The sequence below is a fragment of the Sinocyclocheilus grahami genome, unplaced genomic scaffold (genome assembly GCF_001515645.1).
Source record: "Sinocyclocheilus grahami isolate Dianchi unplaced genomic scaffold, SAMN03320097.WGS_v1.1 scaffold54.1, whole genome shotgun sequence".
In the NCBI taxonomy this organism is placed as follows: domain Eukaryota; kingdom Metazoa; phylum Chordata; class Actinopteri; order Cypriniformes; family Cyprinidae; genus Sinocyclocheilus; species Sinocyclocheilus grahami.
Window position 1 is genome coordinate 65256 of NW_015505233.1, and position 27322 is coordinate 92577.

Consider the following 27322-nt stretch of genomic DNA (forward strand, 5'->3'; position numbering starts at 1 on the left):
CTTAAAACCTAAAAAAAAACACTTAACCAGATTAGCTCAGAGGCAGAGCCCATGGGAGGGTGGAGTCTTGCGTCTGGTATCGGTTGCACTCTGAAAAAGAAGTCCCGGTATCAAGTCTTGACGCTACTTTGGCATTCTCTAGCACTGAGATACTGCAAATGTGTCAATGTGACCCCACCTCGGTAATTAAAGACATCTCCCACACATCTAATGTCAGCATCTCTACCAGCCTCCCCAATTAGGCAAAACAAACTCTCGTTGCTGTGCACGACACACACACACACACACACACCCTTCACATAAACCATCAACCCTCTCCCAAAAAACAAAGAAAAAAGACCAAGGGCTGGGACTGCAGGCATGCAATTCTGGGCCATGCTGGAGGGATTTGGCTTATCGCCCAGCATGTTAAGCACTAGAGGTGTGACTAAACGAGAGACGCTAAACACTGCACGGTGCAACAAATTAATAAGGTCAAACGGCCCCGGATGAGCAGTCGCGGATATAAAGGAATGTGGCAATGATTTTCGATGCGAACGAACCTACATTACATCCATGAGCGAGCAGCAATTTCGGTCAGATCAGAGACACTTCTTTGCTTTAATACTTACACTGTCGCTGCAAGTCTGTGCTTGTGAGCTTGATCATAGAAGAATATTATAACTGCTTGTTATTGCAATAATTTAACATGTCGAGGTGGATTGCGTGCAGACGTTACCAAAGGTATAATTGTTCTACTTTGAGTGAAATTAATGATAAAGGACAAAATATTATCACACAAATCCCAGGAGGATTATTTTAATCATCCAAACTATCGGGAAACACACCCCACACAGCTTCAGTATCAGTCATTGATCTTTGTGGTAAAGCTATGGCATGTAAAAGACCCCATGAAATTGCTTGACAAGCAGTCTTTCTTGCCAAATTGACATATTTCCTTTTGAAGGAAAGAAGTTAGAATCAGGGAGGAGATTTAAAGGAATAGTTAACCCAGAAATTAAATTTTGCTGAAAGTTCACTCACCCTCAGGTCATCCAAGATGTAGATAAATTTGTTTCTTCATTGGAACAGATTTAGCATTACATCACTTGCTCACCAGTGGATCCTCTGCAGTGAATGGGTGCCATCAATATGAGAATATTTTAGCCAGAAGCAACTGTTTAAAGTTAAAAATGCCTTGATGGATTTGTTTCTTACAAACACACAGCTTTTCGCTTCCCAAGACAATAATTGATGGACTGAAATTGTGTGGATTATGGTGATGTTTTTATCAGCTGTTTGAACGCTCATTCTGACGGCACCCATTCACTGCAGAGCGAATGATGTAATGCATAATTTCTCCAAATTTGTTCTGATGAAGAAACAAATTCATCTACATCTTGAATGGACCGTTGTTGAATAATTCTTCAGCAAATTTTCATTTTTGGGAAAACAATTCCTTTTTTTAGACAAAAACTTGGATAGTAGTAATATTTTTGCTCCTTTTTCCGAAAAAGAAAGACAAAGTTTAGATGCATGCATCTACTAAATGTGAACTTTTGACTATTTGTTTTTTAGGAGAACACAAACATATTACTACATGACCTCAAATCTATAAGTCCAAATGCCATAAAATACATAGGGTCTTCATGGATCAGATCATATTCCAAAGAATACCATGGCCTCAGTTTTGTCCTCAACAACCACTGTATCAACCCAAGCTAAAAAAAACTACAACAAATGCGCCAAAAACCAATGCATACTCCATCAAGACCACAAGTTACTAACAATCATTGTGCTCCATTGCACTAAACTTAGTGTATACTTCTGTTGTGAATAAACACCATCTTGCTCCTGATATGTTAAGTTTCACTTCGTAAAACATTTCATTATCAAAACACAACTCGCATCAAATGAAAGGTTACTTATTAACTTCCCTTTGTCCTTCATGAACTGTAGCAAAACATCTGGTAAAACAGTGACAACTACTGTCTGAATTAACCTGAAGTAAATCTAGCATGTAAACGAGTTTGAAATGGCAACATTGTATCAAACTGTCATGAGTTGGCAGTAGACTAAAGAAAAACACTATGAAGTGCAGTTTCTGAAGTGAACAAATCAAATAGACAGGGTTTCAATACAAACAAACGTATTTCATTTGTTTTATAAATTAGACGAGAGTCATTCGCCCACTGAACCGCCGATTTTGCATGCATCTCTATGTCCCACCCTTTAAAGCCAAATCACTTCAAAAGAAGTCCAAAGTCGGCTGTATTTATACTATTTGTTTTTCTGGACGTGTCATGTAGCTGTCAGTTTGAGGTCTGAGATTGAGAAGTTACCTTGTAAACAGTCCCATCCTCCCCGCGAACGCTCTGGGCTCGTGCGCTCTCAGTCCCCTGTGCAACAATACAGCGCGATCCGACAGGCAGGTGACGTCATCCCTTTTAGGCTTGGGGGCTTGACGCATGCGCAAACGTTGGGGCGTATGTTTGTATGGGAAATGTAGTTAGAAAACGAGGATGAGAGCTGTTTGGACATTTAAACCACAATGAAAAAAAATATTTATTGACATGCAATTCCCGTATATAGATAAAAATAGACAGGCTGTAAATTATTATTATTTTAATTGTAAAATAAAAGATTAAAGGGGTCATATGATGTTGCTAAAATTATTTGGTGTGTTTGGTGTAATGAAACGTGTTTATTTTCCACATACTGTACATTATTGTTTCTCCTCTATGCCCCGCCTTTCTGAAACGAGTCGATTTTTACAAAGCTCATCGGTCTGAAAAGCGAGGTGTGCTCTGATTGGCCAGCTATCCAGTGCGCACCTCATGCATGTGACGGAAATGTTACGCCCTTTACCTTACCCCTTGTCCAGCCAGAGCAACGATTCAAAAACATGAAAACTCATTACAAACGAGGCATTTGTTGCATCCAGTGGGGACATAATTACGGATTATAATGACTTATACTGTGTTTTTACGTGTTGCGTTGCATCGCGCCGCGTAAACATAAAACCATGTCTGCATTTGTGATCGGAGAAATGACAAACAAGTGCTACTCTACACTGCTCAAAACTCGCGTTTGAATCGTCAGTGGCAAATCCTTTAAATGAAAACGTATTTACAGTCTTTGAGTCAGAACAGCCGACATTGTAGTCTACTCTTCCAGGATCAGGAAACAGTCCTCCATAAAATGTGCACAAATGAATATTGTTCTGGAACAGTGTTGTAAATACAAATTAACCAGTGATTTCTAGTCATGTCCTCTTTTGGAAGGCCAAACAAAGTAGTTTCACATGGCGGGTTAGAGTGAGCAGAGGCGGGCGGGCTTGAGGACGGGGCAGGCCGCGGTCAGCTCTAGGCATGACTAAGCGGATATCGTCCTCTTTTGGAAGGCCAAACAAAGTAGTTTCACTTTCACAACGAAACACACAGTGCCTTCACGACATGGTGGCAGCTACAATACTACAGCGAGAATAAAAGTTACGCCTTCTTTCTTTGTGTGAACATTTGGCCGGCGTTATGCAAATCTTCCCACACAGTGACGTAGATATGTGGGGGCGTGTTAGAACGAGCCGTTTTAGGTAGGTGTGGTTGACTCTTAAATTTTATAAAGAATATCTCTTTGGATTTGAGGCTTTAGTCTTTGCAACTTTACAGATCTTCTTTATGCACCAAGAGCTTGTAACACTCCAAAGAGAAAGGAAAAATTGAAATCGCATCATATGACCCCTTTAAAAGATCAATGAGTAACTTACTCAAATCTTAAATTCTTTTCCATTCTGTAACATTGAATTACTACAATCATTTCTGTTCTAATATGAACACCTGGAAGTCCTCTCAGTGGTTGATTTGAGTAGATAAACACTATTTAACATAATGCGACCATTAACATAATGAACACTAATTATCAAGCAAATCTTACATTTTAGACCAATTTGCATTATTATATAGGGCTGGAATGCATCACTCCAATTTCTTTTTCTTTCTTTCTTTCTTTCTTTATTACAGTTTTGAATTAAAATATATGCATTCTTGAAAAAGCATACCAAACAAACCAAGAAAACTATTTATACATTAAGATGTCAATTCTGATGCAATGATCAGAAGCGTGGTGTGCAATGAGTCAAGATGTAAACGTCATAACACATAAAACAATACAAATGAAGAATATTCATTTTTTTATGCATGAAATAACAATTGAGCACTGATGTTCCATTAACAGACTTCAAGACCCAAAATTCTTTGTATACATCACGTGAGGCTCAATGTAGTACTCATTGCACTTAAAAGCAATTGAGGGAAGAGATCCATAGGATTTATTTAGGCAAAAGCAGGCCACAGACAGACTTACAGAGGATTATGGGAATGATTGTACATGGTGGGCTGTTTGGTGGAATTACAGACATGGAAACAGCTGGTGATGGAGATTGGGCCATGGGGCCACACTAACCCACGATCAAATTTTAATTCCCCAAAACTACAGTACAATAGCAGAAATACTGCCTGCTCTAATTTGTTTCCAGGAATCAATGTTAGTAAAAAAAATTAGGACTCCCCAGAGTTCCTCTCTGAACATGAGAGTCAATACTTGATTATTATTTTTTTAATTATAGTGTTGTCTTATTGTTATTGTTATTTATTATCATTATTATTACTATATGTCCTTGTGACTGGTATACACGTTGTATTATTGTTGTTGTTGTTGTTGTTATATCAGGGATAAATACTGTAATAATATTGAGTATTAACTTGTAAGTTTCATAAATCCATTTAAATTAATTTAATTATTGTAGAGTTAACGAAAGTTATCATGAGCACTGCAATGTCCGAAGTGGATGCCTTAACCAATGTCAATAGACCGGCAGTCTGGCAAGATCTTAAAAAGATCGGTTCATTAATTATGATGCTGTGCTTGAGGTAATACAAACGGATGACAGGAGACAATGAGACTGTCATCATGATGTTTTGACTATGACAACCAGAGTAAGAACACAACAATCCTCTGTTCTCACTTCTCTAGGCAAACTTTCCACATCTTTTATTTCTATTTTTATTTCAACAAAAGTGTCATACTGTTTCTGTCTCCGCTCCCTGCTACAACTGTACATAATCTCTCCTTCAGCTATTTTGGCAACAGATCTTTAGTCCTAAAAACTCACTAAGGACACGTAACTTGGCTTTCATGTGCCTCATTGTCTTGGCAGTCAGTAAATGTCTTTTCAGAAGCCAAAGTTGTTCCTTTCACTTCAGCTCAGAGTCAGTACGCCAGACTAGAGCCGTCATGGTTGGAAGGACAGTCTGTTTAATGTATAGAGAGGGCAGCACTTCTAAGGACTAGGCCGAGAGCATTAGAGGTGTGTAAATATTTAAGCAGCCCAGGTCTGCATATCGTTACTTGCATAGAAACTGATGAGAACAAGTCTGAGCTCTCTATAAGCAGCTCAAAAACAAACTGCTCTTTCAAACTGCTTAAAACAGAAGGATTCGATCCAAATTCTATCTGGATTACATGACTTATCTATATAACGCCTGTTTGACCCTTAAACTAACACTGTAATTACTGAATCTGAGCATAATTCATTACGAAATCCCTGTAAATCACAAAAAATTTAATCGAGACATTTTGGATCAGTGCATTTTTTAAAGAAATCTCTTATGGTCACAAAGGTTGCATTTATTTGACAAAAATACAGTCAAAATATATTGTCAAATATAATTTAAAATAACTGTTTTCTGTTGTAATGTGTTTTCAAATGTAATTTATTCCTGTTATGGCACAGATGAATTTTTAGCAGCCATCACTCCAGTCTTCAGTGTCACATGATCCTTCAGAAATCATTTAAGAAAGACGACTTTATTATCAGTGCTGAAAACAGCTATGCTGCTTAATATTTTTGTAGAAAGCGTGCATGATATATTTTGGCTGTTGAGCTCCAAAGATGATATAAAGCACAATAAAAGTATCTATATATTTTGTGCACAATATTTTATGCCTTCTAAAGCAATTATGTTAAGAACAGACAAAGAGTGCAAGCGTTATTTGCTCAAAAAACTTTGCCTGTTCACATTGAAATAAGATAGATCAAAACAGGTTACACCAAGTTTGCCATTAACAATGAGACATGAAAGAACAAATGCCATCTGACATCAAACCTAGGTTTATATGCATCATATTTTACTTTAAATTTTTAGGCTGTGACAGTCTCATCCTTCACTTTCATTGTACGGAAAAGAGCAGCCAGGATTTTCTGTTTTGGGGTCCACGAAAGAAATAAAATCATATGGGTTTGGAACAGCATTTATTCATTTAACTCCTCACAGGTAGTGCAAAACTTCATTACTAAGGCATCAACTTCAAGCATTAACTTCCTCTGCAGTATATCATTGCCTTGTGTATTTAGCAACAAGCTACTCTTGCTGTTGTGTTTGTTTCAACCCGAAATCAACCTTAAGAGTACAGATGAAAGGAGCCAGAAGTAGAGTAGATTATGGGCCCTCTGTGGGACTCAAAATCAATCTCATAGCTTTGATCTGCATTTAACCCTTAAGACTGAGAACTGTGAGAAGCTTAAACGCACTCTCATCGCAAAGCCGTTTACGTCTGTTTAATCTTGGCAGAAACTTTTATACCCACAAAGAGCTGGTACCCTAAAAGTTTCTCTTATTCAAGCTATTCGATAACCTATAACTAGATAAACATTCTCATATAGCAGCCATTTCAAACAAGCATCAATCAATGCAAAAAGAACGTTGCTCATGTAAGAAACAGAACAATATCTTAACCACAGTAAAGTATCTTGTATGATGCCCGGCGTTCCCAGTGCACCAGCTACTACAATCACAGTCTTTGTTCTAACACAATTACCTGCCTTTTTCCAATCACATGACAAAGTACTTGGTAATTTCATCGCTATTAACATGGATCATGAAGTCCATTTACAGCAGCCTTAGGAAACAAAGTGGCTCCTGAGCAACAGCCAGCGGTTTGCATTCCACTGTTGCATGTGCAATTTTCCGTCAGTTCCAAAATCTGATATAGAAGCTTATTTCTGCCACGAAAAAAGGTAATTGTGCCTTTTAAAGTGAAGTGATGTGACATGTGGCCAAGTATGGTGACCCATACTCGGAATTAGTGCTCTGCATTTACCCATCCAAAGTGCACACACACAGCAGTGAACACACACACACTGTGAACACACACCCGGAGCAGTGGGCAGCCATTTATGCTGCGGCGCCCGGGGAGCAGTTGGGGGTTCGGTGCCTTGCTCAAGGGCACCTCAGTCGTGGTATTGAAGGTGGGAGAGAGCGCTGTACATTCACTCCCCCCACCTGCAATCCCTGCCGGTACGAGACTGAACCCACAACCTTGGGTTACGAGTCCGATTCTCTAACCATTAGGCCACGACTTCCCAAAGAGCCTTTGTCAGAAGTGGGATTTTTTTGTCTCACTGTGCCTTTCTGACTTTTTCTCGCAATTCTGACTCAATTGTGAGTTCTCACAATTCGACTTTTTCTCAGAACTGAGACACAACTCACAATTGCCAGAAAAATTGCCAGAGAATTATGACAAGCTTGTTTGCATCAATATAAAAATGTAAAAAATAATAATACATTTTATCTCACAATTCTGCTTTTTTCTTGCGACTCTGAGTTTATATCTCACAGTTTAGACTTTTATTTAACAATTCTGAGTTTGTATCACACAATTACTCTGACATTTTTTCACAGAATTGAAAGTTTATTTCTCGCAATTCCACTTTTTTTCTCAGAATTATGAGATATGAACATATGAAAAGCCAGAAAAGGACAGAATTGTGATAAGCTTGTTTCCGCCTTTTTTTTTTTTTAATTCTTGCAACAACTCACAATTCAGACTTTTTTCACAATTCAGAGTTTAGATTGTAAGATATAAGCTTAGAATTGCAAGAAAAAAGTTTATTATGAGATAAGTCAGAATTGTCTTATTTATTTATTTTAATTCTGTGGCTAAAATAAGTTTCATTAATATGAAGACTTTGCATGTGCACAAGAAAGTTTTCAAGCGAACATGAGAAATTTATTTTCTGCATGTCACTTTAACTTTTACACACAGGTAATAGTTTAATGTCTCTGTCTTAGATAATAAAACTTATTATTTTAAATTAATCTATTTTATTATGTAGCCATGTAATTATCATGCAGAGATATATACAGTTGATTCAAGTTAAAAATGAAATTTTAAAGTTACTACTGTCCTAAAAAACATTGGTCATACTTTTTTTGTTTACTTATTGTAGTGTGAACACTAGGACACAAATATCAAAACGACAGACATTAGCACCACTTGCTGGTTACAGGTGGTAAGTGACAAGATTCTGAGGCGATAAAGGATTTTATTACAACATTTCACTAAAACAAGGTGTTACAGAAAATCTTATTTTTTGTCTATTTTGTCTAGTTCTGGATGTTTGCTCAAAACAGACTTCTCTGATAGACAGTTTGCTCTCAGCTGATTAAAATACAGTAAATTATCCATATTATCTTTTGATTTATGCAACACAACATGTCAGCGCAACTCGAAGCAGATGCTTTGACCATTTATCTCAGATGTGAGAATCTACAGATGTGGTCATTTCCGTATGACTGCCTGTAGATGCTGCAGCTGAGCCAGGTTCACACTGCCACCCCCACACACGATCATTACCAGCGAGTCGAGCGTTTTAGGAAGGCGTCCCTCTTCTTGTAGCCTCTGGATGACACCGCTGTACACTGCAGCCAATGACGCTCCACAGGCCAACTCCACCAACACACGCTCCTCATCTAAATACAGTACACAGCGATCAACTGCAAAGCAAGCTTTGTGTTATTGAGCTGTTTGATTGCCTTAATCACAGTGATGAACTTACCCAGGAACAGTTCCACTGCCTCCAGGGCCTGTAGATCTGTCACCACCTCTGAAATGACATTGGGCCGTTTGCTGTACTCAAACGCTTGCTGGCATGCTGTTTTTGCTCCCAAACATGTTGCTTCACTAGCAAGCGGAAATATGCAGAAACATTCAAACACTTAGTGCCAACTGTTCATGGATTCAAGATGATTTCTTAATTCGTACCTTGTAATGTCAGGCAGTGTAACCAGATCTCTGGCTTTCCGAGCAACATTGAGACAGTCGGCACCCAGAGTCTCCATACACAGGACAGGCGCATCTCCCCAGCCCACCTCATCCAGACCTTCTATTATCCCACAAAACAGACCTCCACCCCCAACAGACACCACTATAGCTCCAGGTTTGGATGGCAATGAGGCCTTGAGTTCATGCACAATACTGGAATGACCTTTCCTAAAAGATTTGAACAGCTTTTCATTCTTGTGAAGTCCAAAACCATGAAATAAATTTAAGGTCGTACAGCTTTAAGGTGCTATATCTACAAACTCACCAGACTAGAGGATGATTGAACGGGTGTATTACAGTAAGACCTTCACTTTCAGCCAAACGTAGGGCCTCAGCATTTGCATCATCCCATACCTACAATATCAGATAAAGACCCGTCATGTATATGATTTAGACCCAGATAAGATTACGTAACTGCGTCATATCTCGAATAAAGGCATTTAGGATAACTTTGGCGGTACTTTGCTCTTGCCTTGCCCACAACTTTGACCGTAGCGCCCTGGTCCTTAAGTTTCTGAGCTACCAGTTGAGGAGTCGATGAGGGCAAAACAATGGTGGCTGGCAGGTTGAGCTTTCTTGCTGCATATGCTGTGGCCATACCAGCATTACCACCTATACACACAAAGACAGTGAGAAAAAAAAAGTGATTTTAATCCCAGAATGCTGTTAAACACAATGAATAATTTGATATGTCCATGTTAAACTGGTGAGAGTGTGAAAATTGCATTTTAGATTTGTCTAAAGGGCCCCATGGTCAAAAGAGCCTGTACTTAAGAAACATTTAATGGAAATACAATTAAATGTTTACCGTTTCACTCACCTGAAGAACAGATGACACCTTTTGACTTGTTTGAACTTGCAACCTTATAAAGGAATAAAAATACATTTGAATGTGAATTGTAATATACAATCGTTCCTTTACTGTGCGCTAGATGGCAGGGCGAACGCACAATATACTGTACTGGACGTTTGTTTTGTTAAACCTTGATTTAATAATTAATACAATATACAATCAGTGTTGCCAACTTAGCAACTAGACTTAGCAACTTTTCAGACTACCCCAGCAACTTCTTTTTCAAAAAGCACCTAGCAACAAATTTAGCTATTTTTAAAAAGTTTTTGGCAACTTTTGTAAAGTGACGCAAATGATAAAAAAATACATATTTTCATCTAAATTACACAAAACGAGGAAACCATTGAACAGCTAGCCAGCCAAGCAGCACATCAACCTGGAGAGAGCTAGAGAAAGATACCTAACAGTACAAACAAATGTGCGTTAAGTTGCTAGTTCCAATTGGTCAATAATAAATGCACATTTATGATACAGCATGTTATTAGCTTGTAATTGTTGTTCAGTTAGGTACACTGTAAGAAAAAATATGTGGAAAAACTGAAAAGGTACTAGTCATTTTCTGCCAGGATGTTATCCATTAAGTTGTAACCTGTAACCTTAAAACACAAAATGCAATGTGGAGTTTAAAACATATAAAACACCTGTGAAAAATAAATACGTATTGTCCCTTCATATAAACAGTACATTCTGTCCTATTTTTATAGACTTTTGTGTAGCGCACTAATTAACTAGTACACTGCTTAAAACTATAATTGTTCAGAATGTGCAGTTTTACTAGTTAATAAGAAAATACATAAAATATGTAACTGTTTAATAATTCAATGTTGTAAAAAAATCAGATCATAAAGATGTGCTACTTGTTACTTTTACAAATTAAAATATTTTAAGTTTATAATATTTTTTATGAACAAATAACATTTAAAAAATATTGTTCGCTGAGATTTGAGTAATATCGTTGTGTATTCCACGTAAAAAATGCTGTTTTGTCTAATAGTTATGCAATGACGTCATCGCGCAATGACATCACAACGTCATTTAGCAACAAATCATTCTGCCTTTAGCAACTTCCACTGAAAAGTAGATGGCAACGCTGTATACAATCCACGGTACTTTTGAAATGCAACTTAATGCGTTACAACCTTTAGGAGCTATGTTTAGTAAAAAATATTTTTTTAAGAAACGCAGCCGTATTTTTCCTCACATTTTGACACATGTATCCTATTCCACGGATTTTGAAGGAACCGGTGGGTTGTGAGCTCTCCATCTTCAGATACACGGTGGTCCCGATCTGCTTAGACATGCCCGTGCTTTCGAGAAGTGGGGTGAGGACATGAAATCCATTTTGCTTTGACATTTTTCTCAAAATGTTCTGAAATACATACAGTTGTTAAGAAAAATGTGGACAACAATATGGTCACAGTAGGCACTAAGCGCACAAACAATTACAAGTTTTGGATAGGTTTCCCGCGTTTTAAAGTAGGTTACCTCAGGTTTTCTTTTGTCTTAGACAATCATTCAGTTAAAACATAAAATATACAGACAAAGCCGTTTCATAATCTACTCACCTATTGCGTTGCGGTGTTATATGACTCTCTTAAACAAGTAGGTTATTGCCTGGACGTTCAAAGTTCATTTAATGACAATAACCAAGCACTAATGAACTAAAGACCCTTAGATAATACATGACAGCTTGCAAAATTATGTAATGTAGGTTAAACTAGGGCAAGTTACTCATTCATGAAACAAAGTGCGCAATGATATCCTGAAAGTGAGACACTTATAAATAAAAGACAGGCTAAAACTTATATTAAATACCATATGGACATTTTTGTAAACCTACACAAGTACTTGCTAACAGCTTGCTATTATTATTCTTTTTTACTTCGAAGGTTATGATACGCATTTATTTTCAAGTTAAAATTAAGCAAAAATAAAACAAGTTCAGTAATACAGTACACATAAAACACTTAAGTAATATCATGTAACGAACTTCACAACAAGGCATCAGTGTTGCATTTATTGATATTTGTCCATATGAATTTTTAATCTGTGCAGTACACAGCATATTCCTGTACAGACCACAGAATGTGAAAAATGCAGTCAATACAACATGTGACTTTGTCACAATGTGGAAATTTTATTGTGCACATTTACATAAATGGCTCTTGTATGGCAGCACAAACACTAGGCAGATCCTGCCAGTTTTGACAGCCACATAAGCCTATATCAAGCTGTTTAAAGAATGTATTTATTTTATTTCAATTAAATAAACATCCCTTAAAGAGGGAAAAGTTCATGTAGCATAAAAAAAAATAAAGCCTGACTTAAATTAAGCATAGGAATATAGGTTTGTGATATGTTGTCAATATCCCCCGTTTGGTGGAAAACAGCCACTGCATTCATTTTTATGGCATCAGTTTTCAGCATTCCTTTTAAAACTCAGTTCCTCATAGATGACTTCACCTCCTCAAGCCACATAATCCTCCACACATAAACATATACATGTTTCCAGACCAGGCCACTTCCTTATTATCCATAGCTTGACCAGCCTCAAGGCCTCTTCTAAACACTTTCCAGCACCTTCCTTCCTTTCCCCTGAATCAGCAACTTCCTAACCGTGGGACATGAAACATCAGTTCCTTCGGTTTACTTTTTGCCTGACAAAAACCACAGAGCACGAAACACTGGAATCCAAGACTGCATTCTCTGTCACCAACTCTTATCACATCCATGTCCCATTCTGACAGTCACATCCCACACTGAAACACTCACACACACATATACTCAGGAGGTTTGCACTGTGGATGAGGATAGAAAAGCTAACATGTTCCTCAACAGAGATATGGGTAAGAGGGACACTGCAAAAACAACATCATAGTGACGAATAAAATCTGGGATGCAAACAGAAGACCACTGAATTCCCCACTGTTGGGTAAATCCATCTTATCCGACACCAGACGTGCTCCATCATCTTGCCACCCCTGTGGGCTCTGTGTTGTGGTGACGGCAAAGACAGGGCAGAGCGCCATCCTGCAGCTTCATGCCAAGTGCTGTTATAGGAGCTTGCACTGTCTCTTCTGGACACCTATGCCAGGGAGCGTTGCCTGGGTTTGATCCTTGGGTACAGCTACAATGAGAACAGATTACAGACTTACAGGGTTTGTTTTTTTTCTCACTTTACAACTTAAGTTTTAACAAAATATCTGAATGCACAACAGTGCCGTCTAAAAATAAATGTGCCTATACAGATATCCTACCCCAAACAAGTTGCGTGGTACGTAGGCCTCCTTGTCATTAAGTCTGGCCCACCACCACTCTGTCTCGCTGTCATCTCTACGGCTCATGATGGTGAGAGCATTGCCCTCATGGAAGGACAGCTCATCCGCACTCTGAGCTTCATAGTTCCACAGGGCATATACCGTCCCTTTATTCATTACACCCAGTTTCTCCTGCACACCTGGAAGGGAAACAAAGAAGAGTAGGCTTTCAGAATCATTTACAGCCATTATTCTAGAAACACACACTTAACAATAAAAAATAACAACACCAGTGATTGCTGCTGATATTACCATATAAAAACTGAGAGCACTGGACATAACCCTCCTCCATCTCTTCGCACTTGTCTGCTGCCGTCTCCACATCACTGATAGTAGTGGCAAAAATGGCAGCTCCAGATTCCACCAGCAACTTGCAAAGATGAACATTGTTGCATGACGCTGCACAGTGTAGGGGCGTCCTGATCACAAGTGAGAAAGAGTTAGCAACTGCGATTGGTGTTATTCCCTAATGCAGACCAACGTGAAGAGATAAACCATCAGACAAAATTGATAGTCCTCACCATCCATCACTATCTGCTGCGTTGACATTGACCCCAAAATCCAGCAGGAATTTAACAATATGGTGGTGACCTGCACATACTGCATTATGGAGAGGCGTGATACCTTCATCATTTGGAGTACTAGGATTGTCCACCTGAAGATGGAGACAAGTTGAGGAGGAAAAACTACTGAGTCCATTTCAAGCGTACAAAGTAAGTATAAGGGGCGTACAGCAGCTGAATTGTACCTCATAAATAATCCTTTGCACCAAATCAAACTCGCCCTCCAAAGATGCATCCAAAAGCAGTGCAAGAGGATTGAACTTGACCCTCAAGCCATGACCTGTCCTCTCAGAGCCGGGCTTCTTCAAGTTGGTGCGCTTGAGCTGTAATGTGAAAATTTCTATTAGCCTTCATATTTTGAAGAAAAACATATTTTGAGCAAAAAAGTAAAAAAATGAATACATCCCTATGCAGAGATAAGCAAACCGTACTGTCTAGATGTTACCAAGGTTAGGGTTAAAGGACTCTTTATATGAATTTTACTTGTAAAGATTTTTTTCAGAATAAAGGGTTAGACAACCATGGCCAAAAAGCTAGTGCCAACTCACCGTAGATACACCAGGAGGAGCGCCTGGGTGTGCTGTGGTGTCCTGCTCTACAGGGAAATTAGGTTTTGGTACTGGGCTAGGTTGTGTGTCTGTAACATTTGTGTGGTTGTTGTTATGATTGTCCTTAAGAGAATGGTCTGAGGCATCAGCAGACTGGGCACCCCCTGAGTCACTACATAGATGTGTCAGCTGGTTCTCATTATCATCAGCTGTTGGTGACACGGAAGAGGTGGGAGGAGGGATTGGGATTTCTGGCTCTGCTGAAGGTTCAGCTAAGATGCTTGATTCTATCAGGTTCCCATTGGCAGTGTCCACATTGCCCAGGGTTGTGGCCATGTAGTTCAGAGGACTGTCAGGCTGGTAGAAGGGTGTACCACCCACTCCATTCTCAATTCCTCCTGCAAGGGTGTTGAATCGCTGATATAAGAGCTTCTGTATGTTAGGTCCACTGGGTCCTTCTGGTTCTGTGATGGAGCTTCGCTTCTTTAAAGGTCGGGGAGCATTGGTTAATTTCCTTCTCAGCACCTCCAGGTCAATGTCACTTTGGTAACGGAGAGGGGAGTGGGCCACAGGGGTCAGTTTAGTAGGACTGAGAGGGCGAGGGATGTTCTCCACACTGGGTGGAGGTAAGAGAGTGCTTTCTTGGGCTGCCTCTCTGTCAACCTCATCTGTAGAGGAGTGCTGGTAGAGTGGAACTGGAGAAGGAGAGGTGGAGCCCGGTAGGACCGGTTTTCCATATACTGGAGGCCAATGAAGAAAAACAAAATGTAAAAGAAGAGAAAATACATAATCAAAGCTATACCTATGTCTGGAACCAATGCAACAACTTCTTACCTGCTTTAACTGCAGCTCTGCTGCTGATGGAGTAGTTTTTGGCTGTAGGCTGCTGCAGGTACATATTGTAGATTGAGCTGGAGTTCATAGAGGCAGGGCCCTTCCTTGGAGACTGGGGCCGGGACCCCCTGTCCGGAATAAAGGGACGTACTGCCACAGCAAGAGGAGGCTCTGTCCTCTCACCCTGAGGGAACAGGGCTGACCCGGAGGGTGGTGTAGGACTGGGAGGCACTGTTATCCGCTGCTGGATCTGCTGTGAAGAGGAACCAGAGGCAGGGGGTGCTCTCTGCCAGCCTAAGGTGCCAGGAGCAGAGCGAGGCAACGAGCTGGTGGCACAGACTGTGGAGTGATGGCCTGCACTGGGATAAGTTCCATAGATGGGTGGAGGCTGCTTAGACAATGCTGTTACTGTCCCTAACAGCTTAGGGGCTTCCTGTAAAGAGACAAAACCACGAGTTAAGCCTGAACAAGACTCAAAGATGTCTTTCATAAGAACACTTTTGCTTAAGCACTAAGGAGACTGTTTAATCTCACCTTGTCTGAGGTACCCATCTTGCTGGTATGATCTTGACTTGAGTCCTTCCAGTCTGGAGGTTTTAGAGGAACCCTATTATTGCTGAACGAGGGCCAGATTGCATCATTAGCTGTAGGAAGCGCAGAAGTATGAGTTAGATGGACAGAGACAGAGACGTATATGCTCTTTCTCCTGTCAGCCTCATTATGGCACAGACTGACCTGCTCAATGGGTCATTAAAGCAGGAGATGAGTCTCAAATGGGACTACACTCACATCTCTGACCCCTATGACATCAGGACACTTCTAATCATGGGTATGAGTGGGTAATATTTTTGTCCTGTCCTCTGCACAGATCCAGCTCTGTTTGGGTTAAATGGATTACTAAGCCTATGTGTCCAAGTCCACTGCTCTGCTTGTCAAAGCCATGGGCGATGACGCATGTTTATCCCATTCGTCTGACAGACACGCCATCAAACTCACTGGCAAGTCAACTGCCAAGTCCCACAAAGGAAAAATGCAGTGAAGCAAAAGATTAAACTATATCAAATATGGAGGTTTCTTCTCTCTAAATGGGTCAAATTCTTCTGGTGATTAAATATGTTAAAGGATAAATACAATCTTTTGTTGTGCATTTGTAAGGCCAGCCTTACATCTTCAAGACTACTTACAAAAATAAACGTTACATAATTGCTACTTTTTTCCACCAGTTCATTTCAGGGTTTTAGGAGTCCTGTGGATCCAACTTCAGTGACTACTAGGATATGGTAAATGTACTGCTTTTTAAGATGAATAATGGGTGGGCTTAAATTCACATTTTCTGCACTTGGTTTGTCAGTACCCATGAGGTAAGACATTACAGTATGCATAGGACTTACCTCATTGGTACTGACAAACTAAGTGCAAGCTAGTGTAGATTGATTGTCTCCGTGTTTGTGAATAATTTATGATCAAGTCAATTCACAATGTCTTTATATATTATTTAGCTACGATTGAAAATGAAACATGCCTTTTAAACTGTTTTCAAATGGCAAACACAAGAAAATGTCTGTTGTAAATATAAGCCCAATCCTGTTTTATGGATTCTGATCAAAAAATGTCTTCTTGATATCATACCCAAAAAACTCACTAGAAGTACAGTCGGAGTCTGTGGGGGCCTCTGGCCCCTCTCTAGGCTCTGAGGTTGGCACCAGAGGGTCCACTATGATGTCTAAGTCTGAGACCTTCCATGGGCCTGCAGGCATCCTCACCCTCTCTTCCTCTGTCCCGCCGCCCCCACATATGTGACACACAAGCATGACAAAAGAATAGGGGGAGGAGTAGAAAAGGTGACAGACATGAGAAAATGGAAAAGCATGTTAGCAATAAAGGCTGGAAAAAACAAACAAAAAGATGTTGTAGTGTGACGTTAATGAGAGTATCTGAATAAAGATATGTTTTAAAAACTTGGTGTTTAGGAGCTGCCCCTTTTAGATGGAAAGTGATACTGCATAATGTGGCATCAGGAAAATGAGAGAAGCATAGAAATAAATCTGAACTGATCTGAATGAATGATTTTACAGCAGTGGTGTGCAGAGCCAGCTTTCTGCTCTTAAGTGATAGATATACACAGCCTTAAAGATGCAAACATAATGATACGTCTTTCATCATTTATGTAGTAGTATCTTCCTGAATGGGGTCATGAACCTTGTAAACCCATTTGATGCTCATAATTTTTACCACAGAGACCTTTTGTATGAATGTTTTCTGTGTGAGAGCAACAAGAGTGTTCTCAACGATGCATTCTTTGGACAAACCTCCAGAATTCCTGTAGTATTTTTTTATTACAGTCCTGGAAGGCAACAAATGCAAAAGTGGAGGATGAAAGACTGACCTGACTTAGAGCGAGCATGGTTGACTGTAGCAGAGGTGGAGAGAGACTGTGGCTTCAGGGGATCAGGCGGTAAACTGTAGCCTCCTTCCTGACACCCGGGCACCGGGACCTGGATGTAGGGACAGACTGCTGCCACTCGCCCGGAACTGCCTGGGGTGGGCTGAGGGGAGGGAGGACCACTCATTCGGCCAAGCTGTAGAGAAGAGGTTTAGTTAATCAAACCTCATACAGACAAGTTTGCAAGGTTAGTCAACATTGTTCTAATATTTACACCTAAAAAGATTCAGCATATATATCAACAAATATCCTTGAATGCAATTTTGTATGCCTCTGGGGGTCAAAATCTTTGCTTTGAAATTCTTCGCGCTTAAATAGCAGGGTTTAGCCAATTCTAGGGTATCTTTAAAAAAAACAACTAAGCAATGATTTACAATCCAGCTCATTGTAATATTATAGATCTAGTGCACAAACTGTACATGGCAATTTAGCTGCAAGCTGTTTCACTTGCCTCTGCTTTTTTCTTGTAGAGACGCTCTCTGAGGTCCCCAATACGCTTGTCCATCATGGTCACCTCCATGTTGCGCTTGTTAAGCATATCCTTGTGTTGCTGTAGCTTGCTGTTCTGTTCCTGATTTAGCTTGTTCCGGATCTAAATGTTAATACAAACATACATGTGTCATACACATGCATACAGAACTGATGATTTTGTTACTGCATCTGAATATTTTACCATCTCATCAAATGTCACATGTTTATGCAACTAATATCTTTGGAGTCTGAAAACACGCTTGATAATCTGAATATTTTATGCATTATCACTGTGGGGCTCAATGTACCACAAACAACTTCAGAGAGGATTGAGGAAAGAATAAACAAGTGTGGCAAAACAGGAAAGCGCATTAAAATCAAAGCAAATCAAAAATTCATCACGTTTTTGATGATCAAACAGCGTTAATGGATTAAAATAAAGTTTATTTCCTATTATGTTTCCCAAGCGAGACCAATATATTTAAGATAAACTGAGCTGAATTTTTTTTCTGAAAAACTGTGGCTAGTTTTTGGTCATTAGATATCATGAGTTGACTGCAATTGAACAAATCCAACAAACAGCATCACCACCAACAAATAGTGTCAATCTCTCTTCGCAGAAAATGCCTACCTGCAGTTCCTGGTAGAGTTTGCGTAGTTCCAGGGCAGCATTGCTGGTCACCGGTCCCCCGAGAGGCTGCAATCCATTGAGACGCCCCCGTCGCAGATCGCCTAGCTGCTGCGTGAGCTGGTCCACCTTTAGCATAGCTGACTGCAGCTCTGCCTGCTTTTCCTGGAACAGGCTGCTAACATGCTCAATTTCTGCAGCTGAAAGACACACATGAAGCATTCCGATTATAAAAATACTATCTTTGTGTGCAAATGAATGCACGATTGTTGATACACTACATACATGTGTCTGGATTTTTCGAGTGGGTGTGTGTTCAAGCAAGTGTGTAGGAGTGAGGACCAGTGCAAATTGCTGCTTGGCCAGATGTCCACTCCCTAAGTCCACATGTCATAAGACAAATTCTAAATAGAGAGGAATGGTATTATGATCTTTGTTTTTATCTCATGAATGTCATGAGGGGGTGAAATCCACCCCAGGCTCTTCCACACCCCAACCAGAACTCCTCGTTTTAAAGTTCAGAGATGTTCCTACTGACTGATCCACTGCCAGGAACACAAAGGGAGTGGATAGCAAAAGCAACTGGAGCAAGGGATGAAATTCCACTGTGTGGTCTAACAATAGTAAAAACTGTTAGCTTCAGAACTAGCGGTTTGATTTCTTTAGAGGAACTTTCTTGTGCACAGTTGCCTTGGAATGGTGATATGAACATATTAAAGGGACAATCCCCCTAACAAAATATTTCTTGCTCAAGGGCAAAATAGTGATGGCTTGTGACTTGATATTTGTGGGGTCTGAACAAGCAAGTATCCAACCCTGAAACTTAAAGATGGCACAACCCAGAATCTGTGACCATGTTTGGTTCCTATTGTGAAGTATATGCGAGTGAAATGGCTTCTTAGACAAGTAAAAAATGTCGGGCGAGACTTGATTTTGTCCATTGGGAATTGATAGGATCAGTGTCATTTGCAAATTGCTGCGATCTTCATGTGATTGACAAGCTGTTGGAGGGGAGAGGTTTAAACTTGTTTGGCCATTAGACACATTTTTGCCAAACCCTCGTGCCGATATATATTCATAATCAGAGAAGAGTAATCAGTCATTGCGAGGGGGAAAGGACGTTAAATTTTGATTTCATGTTGACTTATGTTAACACAGTCCTTTGTTAATGGACATATATGATACTCAAGCAAAAAACAGATATTGTACTTGGTAGTATAGTTGGTCATCCAAATAAAAAACATCATATACCATTTATACATCATATATAGGGATGCAACGATTATAGATTTTGTTGGTACGATTATTGAGGAATAATCACGGTTTTACAATTATTATGCATTTATTAATTTCACAACATTACTAATGTATAAAATCACTCTTTAGATATTAAAGTGTTGTTGTTTTTTTTTGCTGGCTTTTGAAACAGAAATAACACAGTAACCAACAATACAGCACAAAATAATAATAAAAGACAAAGAAAAGTCCATCTCTCCTATTGGAATTTTAAAATGGTGACCTCTGCTCTGTAAACATCCATGACAGTATTTCTCTTTTGAAAATAACAAATGGAAATAGATCACAAAAGTATTTAATATTTTCAGTTTGTACATTCTTTACATTTCTTTTGGACCTGGGGTAGAGAATTTGGATACATGATGAAAAAAAATCTTATGAATAATACTACAACAGGGATCATAAATAAAGTTAATGAAGTATTATTCATATATATTAACTTTATCCCACAGGGGAAACTGTTACTAATGATGGAAATACACTGAAATATTGTAATCAACTGTCATCCATACATATTCATTTTAATAATCTTTATAATAATTCATATGATTTTACATGTGGCCTGAGAAAATCATGTCTATTATTTTGGCTTGTAAGATTGGAGATCACGCTGCGCACGTATACAATCATTCAGGAGGACACAAACTTCTTGAGAACGCTCCCCCACGACTTTTATTAATAAAATAGATTAAATAGCCTACTGGAGAGACGCACAGATGCAGGTAGGCAACTGTCCCCTCTCTCTCTCTCTCTCTCTCTCTCTCTCTCTCTCGATCGAATAATTAATTAAAGTAGCTAAATATAATTAATTAATTCAAATAAATGTGATCTTACCGCACTATTTCATCTCTTTCTGATCTGAAGCGGGCAGAATGCTGAGCTAACGAGCCGTTGCTTCACGTCAGGTTTTTCTTGCCTTCACGTCGTGCATTAAAATTGTTAATGTACAACAAGCCATACATTATCCCTAATGTGTTTGCTCTTTAGCAGCAGATTTTTACGGCAATATTTAAATGACACCCCCGGTCATTCTTGGTGTACGCAAAATGGTCCCACACTATCGACAAGCATTTCTCTGGTGGAAATAAAGCTTTGCTGTTTGGTCCCTCTGTCACAGTTAATCTAATGCATGTAGTAGCCTCCGTGTCTCTGATAAGCACGTCATTTTAAGCTGGTGCACCTTTAGTGTAACTTTGTTTCCATTTTGCACAGGCTGCAACAGTTCCATTCTGTGTAACAAAAACACTCGGTTTAGCAGAACATTTACGATTAATTAACCGTGACGTGTTAAAGTGCGGTTAATCGCTGCATCCCTAAACATATAGTTAAATTCATTTATAAAGTGAGCAATCTAAAGCATTTTGAAGTCTGTTAACATGGCTGTACATACACAGGTTGCCGTTGATGAGTTTGCTGTAGTCCACTTGGCCCCTCATGGCACGGACCTTCTTGAGTTTGGCTTCTTGACTTTCCACTCTTTCCCTCAACCTCTGGAGCTTCTCACTCTCAGACACGGACTGGCCCTGACGTGGGTCCTGCTGCTTCAAATACCGCAATCGTTGCTCCTAAACACGGAGGAGAGGAAAAGGGAGGAAAGGACAGGAGAGGGTAACAGTCAATTTCAAAATGGGAGGGAACACGCTCCACAGATCATCAAAACAAACACGTCACCGATCAACAAAAGCCCTTTCACACACCTCACTACGCACAGTGGAGAGCTGCGAGAGAATGGGATGGAAACAATAAGGAAGGGCCAGGTAAGATGGTAAAATAGAGAGGGGAAAGATAGAGACAGGAAATAAAAGAACATCATGAACTTCATTTCAGAGCCGTTACAGAATATGAACACGAAAGATTTCTGTTAGAAGAGGAAATAAAAAGGAACACAAATAATACTGTAATTACTCCAGCTGTATGAAAGTTTCAGTTATTTGGGTTTTTTGTAATATAACACACCCAAAACGTGAATGTATGATGAATGAGACTAAAATAGAAAGTGGAGGGAAACACAGGCGTTCGTGCTGACTAACGCTTTCAGGTCTGCTTCAGAATGAGCAAATACAAAGCCAGGCCTAACAGTCCCAGAGTGTTGACTCGACACAATCCAGTGTTAAATGAACAGATGGAACTGCAGAGCTACAATGTTTACAGTTACGTAGAACAGGTTTGTGGAAATATGCATGCACTTTTTCCACTCTACAATCTATAGTCATCTATCCACAAAAAAACAAAATTAGCCTAATAAAATGTGACCCTGGACCACCAAACCAGTCATAAGTAGCACGGGTATATTTGTAGAAATAGCCAAAAATACATTGTATGGGTCAAAATTATCAACTTTTTTATGGCAAAAATCATTAGCATATTAAGTAAAGGTCATGTTCCATGAAGATATTGTGTACATTTCCTACTGTAAATATATCAAAAATTAATTTTTGATTAGTAATATGCTAATATTAATATTGCTAAGAACTTCATTTGGACAATTTTAAAGGCAATTTTCTCAATATTTGGATTTTTTTTGCACCCTCAAATTCCAGATTTTCAAATAGTTGTATCTCGGTCAAATATTGTCCTATCATAACAAACCATACATCAATGGAAGCTTATTTATTCAGCCTTCAGATGATGTGTAAATCTCAATTTATGACTGGTTTTGTGGTCTAGGGTCACATGTATTCCACATGTATATGGAAGTGCACTTACTGACAGTAATAAAAAAAAGCCCATGAACAGGTTATTGCTGACAGGATAGCACATTCGCTAAGGCAAACGCAAAAATGATCATGCTATTAAATATATCAAAAATTAATTTTTGATTAGTAATATGCATTGCTAAGACCTTTATTTGGACAACTTTAAAGGGGATTTTCTCAATATTTAGATTTTTTTGCACCCTCAGATTCCAGATTTTCAAATAGTTGTATCTCAGCCAAATATTATCATATCCTAACAAACCATACATCAGTGGAAAGCATATTTAGTCAGCTTTCAGATTGTATAAATGATTATGTATAAATCTCAATTTTAAAAAAAATTGACCCTTATGACTGGTTTTGTGGTTCAGGGTCACAAATAGCATTTCAACAAACACCTCTACCTGAAAAGTTCTAAACATACATGCATTTTTTTTTACCTTACAATAACAGGATGAGTTGATGACCTCTTGATACTCATTCATGGAATACACAGTCGCATATTCTTCAGAGATCATAGCTAGGCCTTGTGTCGCTTGTCTGCAATTTCCAGAGCATTCTGATTAGGGCTGCACGATAAATCGAAATGGAATCGAGATCGTGATTCGAAGGAAGCTGCGATTGTCATGCGTATCTCTCAGTGAAGCATGGTTCTGTGATCAGCAGTAAATCTCCATGCGAAGGCCAGAGGCCGCTCTCGCGCTGAAACCCCAAATATGCCCCAGAAGAATCGCTGCAGCTGAATAAACAGAAGATTCAACTGCTTTCATTGATTCAACGTGACTAATAAACACACGACTACGGCAATATACGGTTTATTGGAGTTCTTATTATTATAATTTTCATTAAAATAAAGTATATTAATAATGCAATGCCTTTATCACTGCTTAAATACTATGAAATATGTTGCGTGCCTTATTCTGTGTAAGAAGCCACATCATCTCACAGAAGGATTTATTTCAAACACTCGACTGACGTTATGAAGTGAGTTTGGAGTAAAAATGTATCATTAAATGTGGTGTTTTCACATGCTTTCAGATGGAGCAGCAAACAGCTGTCATTATCGCGAACGATTTCTTCGATTTCAGAATCGCACAATAAAATCGTCTGCGATTTTTTTTGCATAACTTGTCAGTGAACTACGGCTATGTGTAGTAAATTCTGCTCCATCTGAAAGACCAGAGGAACCAAGAATATGTCAGCAGAGTCTGAGCAAACAAAACCAGAACAACAATGGAGCAATAAACTTTACAATACAAAATGCTTCTACATGTATTGTAAAGCCAGCATATGAACTCCTAACTCTTCCTCACAGTCAAATGCAATGCAAATGCAGGGCAGCTGACACGTGAAAACTGTCTTAAAGGGGTCATATGATGCTGCTAAAAAGAACATTCACGTGATGATGATTTCCTGCTGATTACAGAACCGGCATTACTATCAAAATGCGCATGACAATCGCATTCGATTAATCGTGCAGCCCTAATTCTGATACCTTTAACCGGGAACTGACTACACCTTCGTGAACACACGTACATGAACACACAATCTCCAGTGGTCTTAACGTTCTCCCTCTTCCTGACAGCTGCAGTTCCATGCTGATCTAATTTCCTAAGTGAATGGAGTCTCTTTCCTGTTGTTGTTTAAGGAAAAGAACTTTGCATCCAGGCAACACGCACAGTTCCCTCTGCCGCTGACCTAAGTGTGATACTCAACTATCACACACTGACCTCAAGACAATATCTCAATCACAAAGACATGGTTCTCAAAACACAATATCAAAAGAGACAACCGAATGATGTCAGGCTTGAATGCACTAGCAGCAAATTTAAAATGCAAATCATTTAAAAGGTATTTAGAAAATTCCTGACATGGCCGCATGGAACCAGGCTAGTATAATTAATCAAACATGACAGTATATGCATTCCAGATGATATGACCATGTGTTCAAGTACAGTATTCCCCTGATGCATGTGTGTACACCTGTTTATGCCGGACCACAGGGGTCTTAGTTTTAAAGTCAGCAGACCAACAGAGCACCATTAACAGATCTGAAAATTAAAGATGCATATCCTAGCCTAAATAAAAGTGCCATTTTGGAATTTGACAGTTTCTTCTCAACTGAACATTTCAGACATAAGAAGAGGAAAAAGATCTGAAGACATGTGAATAAATAAAGAGATATGAGGATTCATATGGTGGCGCCTACCTTAGCTATCAGCATCTGCTGCTGAGCTTCGATCTGCTGCTGCTGTCGCATTGCCATCTCCTGCAGCTCTGACAGCGTTAACTCCACACGTGGATTCCCCACCTACACACAAACACACACAAAGTATCATAGAATTAGCCTTGCACACAAACAAGCTGAAATTCACTTATTTATGCAATTATTTAATTAAATCTTTTGAATTAAATGTTGATGAAGGTAGTTTCAAACTAGTAGTCAACAGACATAGATGATGCCGACAATATGTGTAATGCAAATTAATGATGACAAATAGACAAACACAAAACTGCTGAAATGAAATAAAAATGTATCATATTTACTCAAAAATATTAGAAAACATGAAATAATATCGAAATAGGCCAAATTTTGGCCACTTAATTGTTGTTACATTGGTTTATCACTGGATTGTGTCAAATTCAACCTATTTTGTGTTCATTTTCAAGGTTAATTTTTCAAATTAAAAATGTAAAAATAAATAATTTGTTTTTAGACACATTTATACTGGTACTATATGTCTGGCTCCATCCTAGACAAGCTAGATCATTATCATTATATGTTTTGTTTTGTGCATCTTCACACTAGTTTAAGCCAGCAACAGATCACCATTGTCCATATAAAACTAGTTAGAATTTATGGTTAGAATTTAAACTGGTCCAAGCTGTTGCTTCCAGTAGGGTGGTGGTTGAGGAGAGGATTGTTTTTCTGTCTGACATGTCAGTATGGCACACATTCAAAATAATTCAATCATTGGCTTCTCTCAACTCCCATAACTGGCTCCCCCCATCCACCCCACGATTGTAAAAGCACTTTGGGTGTACAACAATACACAATAAAGCGCTATATAAATGCATCATTCATTCATTCATTCGTAGGGTGGACTGCTGTGTGGCATTGGGTAATAGAAATATCTGCAGTAAACAACAATTCAACAGGTACAGACAAACAAAAACACAAATCTAGAAATCACCACAGGATCACGAGGAAATGCCTAGAGAGTGAACAGGGTGCGTATACTTATGCAATGCCCTGCAGTTGTATGAACTCACCTACTATACACACTCTTTAACATTCACTCATACTTAACGATATAAGCACGACATGCATACATACTCAAACATGCAAGTAACAAGAGCCTATGTATCAGAATATTCCTGAATTTCATAAACAAATCCGAGATTGTTTTTCTGTCTGACATGTCAGTATGGCACACATTCAAAATAATTCAATCATTGGCTTCTCTCAATTCCCATAACTGGCTCACTGTACACATGTTATACTTATAATGACTAAAACACATCTGACAGGCCCTTGTGAGTCAGAGGACTGCAAAAACCTCATTTTCGTGTGGAGGGTACATTTATCTAAATGATCTCATTGAGGCATCACTGAGATCTTATAAGAAAAGTCAATGTGGCAAGTCCATGTTAAAATTGGGGTTGGCCAGCTAAGATGGAATCGGCGCTAGATATCCTCTGAGAGGTCTCTGTGCTGTCAGATAAAGCAGAAATGCTCAGCTCTGAAAGAATTTTTCTAGTCAATATAACTGCAATGAGGTCTATAATAACTGGAAAAAGCGATCTGTTAATATGCTCATTTCATCATAATGGCTGTTGACTGACTGACTAATGCAGGACCCCCTAGAAGTCAGTCATATGAAATCAGCCATTTTTGCTCATGGGTGCTCAGTTCTGCTGGCAATGAATTAAATGAATCACTTGATTAATTGAATACTGGTACATTAAAGTCCTCATGGGTAGTTCAAATTTACTAGTTGGGAATTCGTAATTACAATGGCAGATGCATTCAAGTTACTCGGTTTGAGCAAGATGATAATGTACCCTTTTTTTATTTTGACTTAATACAAAATTATGCAAAATTTTGCTTTTTAATGTTTTTCTTCAATTTATGATGGTTTTGTAATTTCTATCATAATTGTACCATAATATGGTATTTTGTACGTGCAACTTAGGTGCTGTTTACACACAATTTTTAATTAAAACGTTTTAATGCGTTTTGGCTGTTCGTTTACACAACTTGTGAAAACGTTTTTTAAAGTGCAAGGCGCAGGCGCATAGTGTTTCTTTACAAAGTGCCATTGCCAACTACTGGACTGGCATGCATAATACACCGTTTTTAGTTTTGGCCATTCATTTACATAACAATAGAGTTTTGGGGTCCTCAAAAAGGCAAATTTGTGAAAAACGGGTTTCAAAGTGCGAATTATAGGTATATGCAAAGGCGTATATAGTGTTTCTTTACAATGCAACATCGCCAAATACTGGACTGGCATGCATAACAGCGTTTT

At 39.0% G+C, this 27322-nt stretch overlaps 3 protein-coding genes across 9 annotated transcripts in view; all 3 read right to left on the reverse strand.

The window, feature by feature from the left end:
- LOC107583612 (disheveled-associated activator of morphogenesis 1-like) overlaps positions 1–2399 on the reverse strand; it is a 66068-nt gene extending 63669 nt beyond the window's left edge. The window contains exon 1 of the mRNA XM_016269898.1: positions 2322–2399. The gene's annotated coding sequence lies outside the window, so the exon portion shown is untranslated. The remainder of the gene's footprint in view (positions 1–2321) is intronic.
- Positions 2400–7976: 5577 nt separating this feature from the next.
- LOC107583668 (serine dehydratase-like) lies at positions 7977–11818 on the reverse strand. Of its 2 annotated transcripts, none has more exons than XM_016269951.1 (8): positions 11560–11818; positions 11196–11363; positions 9962–10004; positions 9614–9753; positions 9407–9495; positions 9082–9309; positions 8876–9000; positions 7977–8789 (listed from the first exon to the last, which is right to left on the reverse strand). In XM_016269951.1, exons 2-8 carry the CDS (start codon positions 11346–11348, stop codon positions 8599–8601), a joined length of 969 nt encoding a protein of 322 aa, XP_016125437.1. In that variant the 5' UTR covers positions 11349–11363; positions 11560–11818; the 3' UTR covers positions 7977–8598. The 2 variants fall into 2 exon arrangements, with proteins under 2 accessions (XP_016125437.1, XP_016125438.1); XM_016269952.1 differs by lacking the exon at positions 11560–11818 and adding an exon at positions 11480–11555.
- Positions 11819–12109: 291 nt separating this feature from the next.
- LOC107583450 (apoptosis-stimulating of p53 protein 1-like) overlaps positions 12110–27322 on the reverse strand; it is a 41849-nt gene continuing 26636 nt past the window's right edge. For 5 of the 6 annotated variants that reach the window (XM_016269647.1, XM_016269645.1, XM_016269644.1 and 2 more), the window contains 15 exons: positions 25000–25101; positions 21792–21812; positions 21485–21659; positions 18802–18998; positions 18151–18291; positions 17643–17835; positions 16899–17030; positions 15791–15900; positions 15257–15689; positions 14423–15162; positions 14060–14197; positions 13833–13966; positions 13564–13730; positions 13252–13451; positions 12110–13121 (listed from right to left, as the gene is read on the reverse strand). In XM_016269647.1, coding sequence (XP_016125133.1) covers positions 13080–13121; positions 13252–13451; positions 13564–13730; positions 13833–13966; positions 14060–14197; positions 14423–15162; positions 15257–15689; positions 15791–15900; positions 16899–17030; positions 17643–17835; positions 18151–18291; positions 18802–18998; positions 21485–21659; positions 21792–21812; positions 25000–25101 — 2925 coding nt within the window. In that variant the 3' untranslated portion in view covers positions 12110–13079. The remainder of the gene's footprint in view (positions 13122–13251; positions 13452–13563; positions 13731–13832; positions 13967–14059; positions 14198–14422; positions 15163–15256; positions 15690–15790; positions 15901–16898; positions 17031–17642; positions 17836–18150; positions 18292–18801; positions 18999–21484; positions 21660–21791; positions 21813–24999; positions 25102–27322) is intronic. The other variant, XM_016269646.1, reaches the window with a different exon arrangement.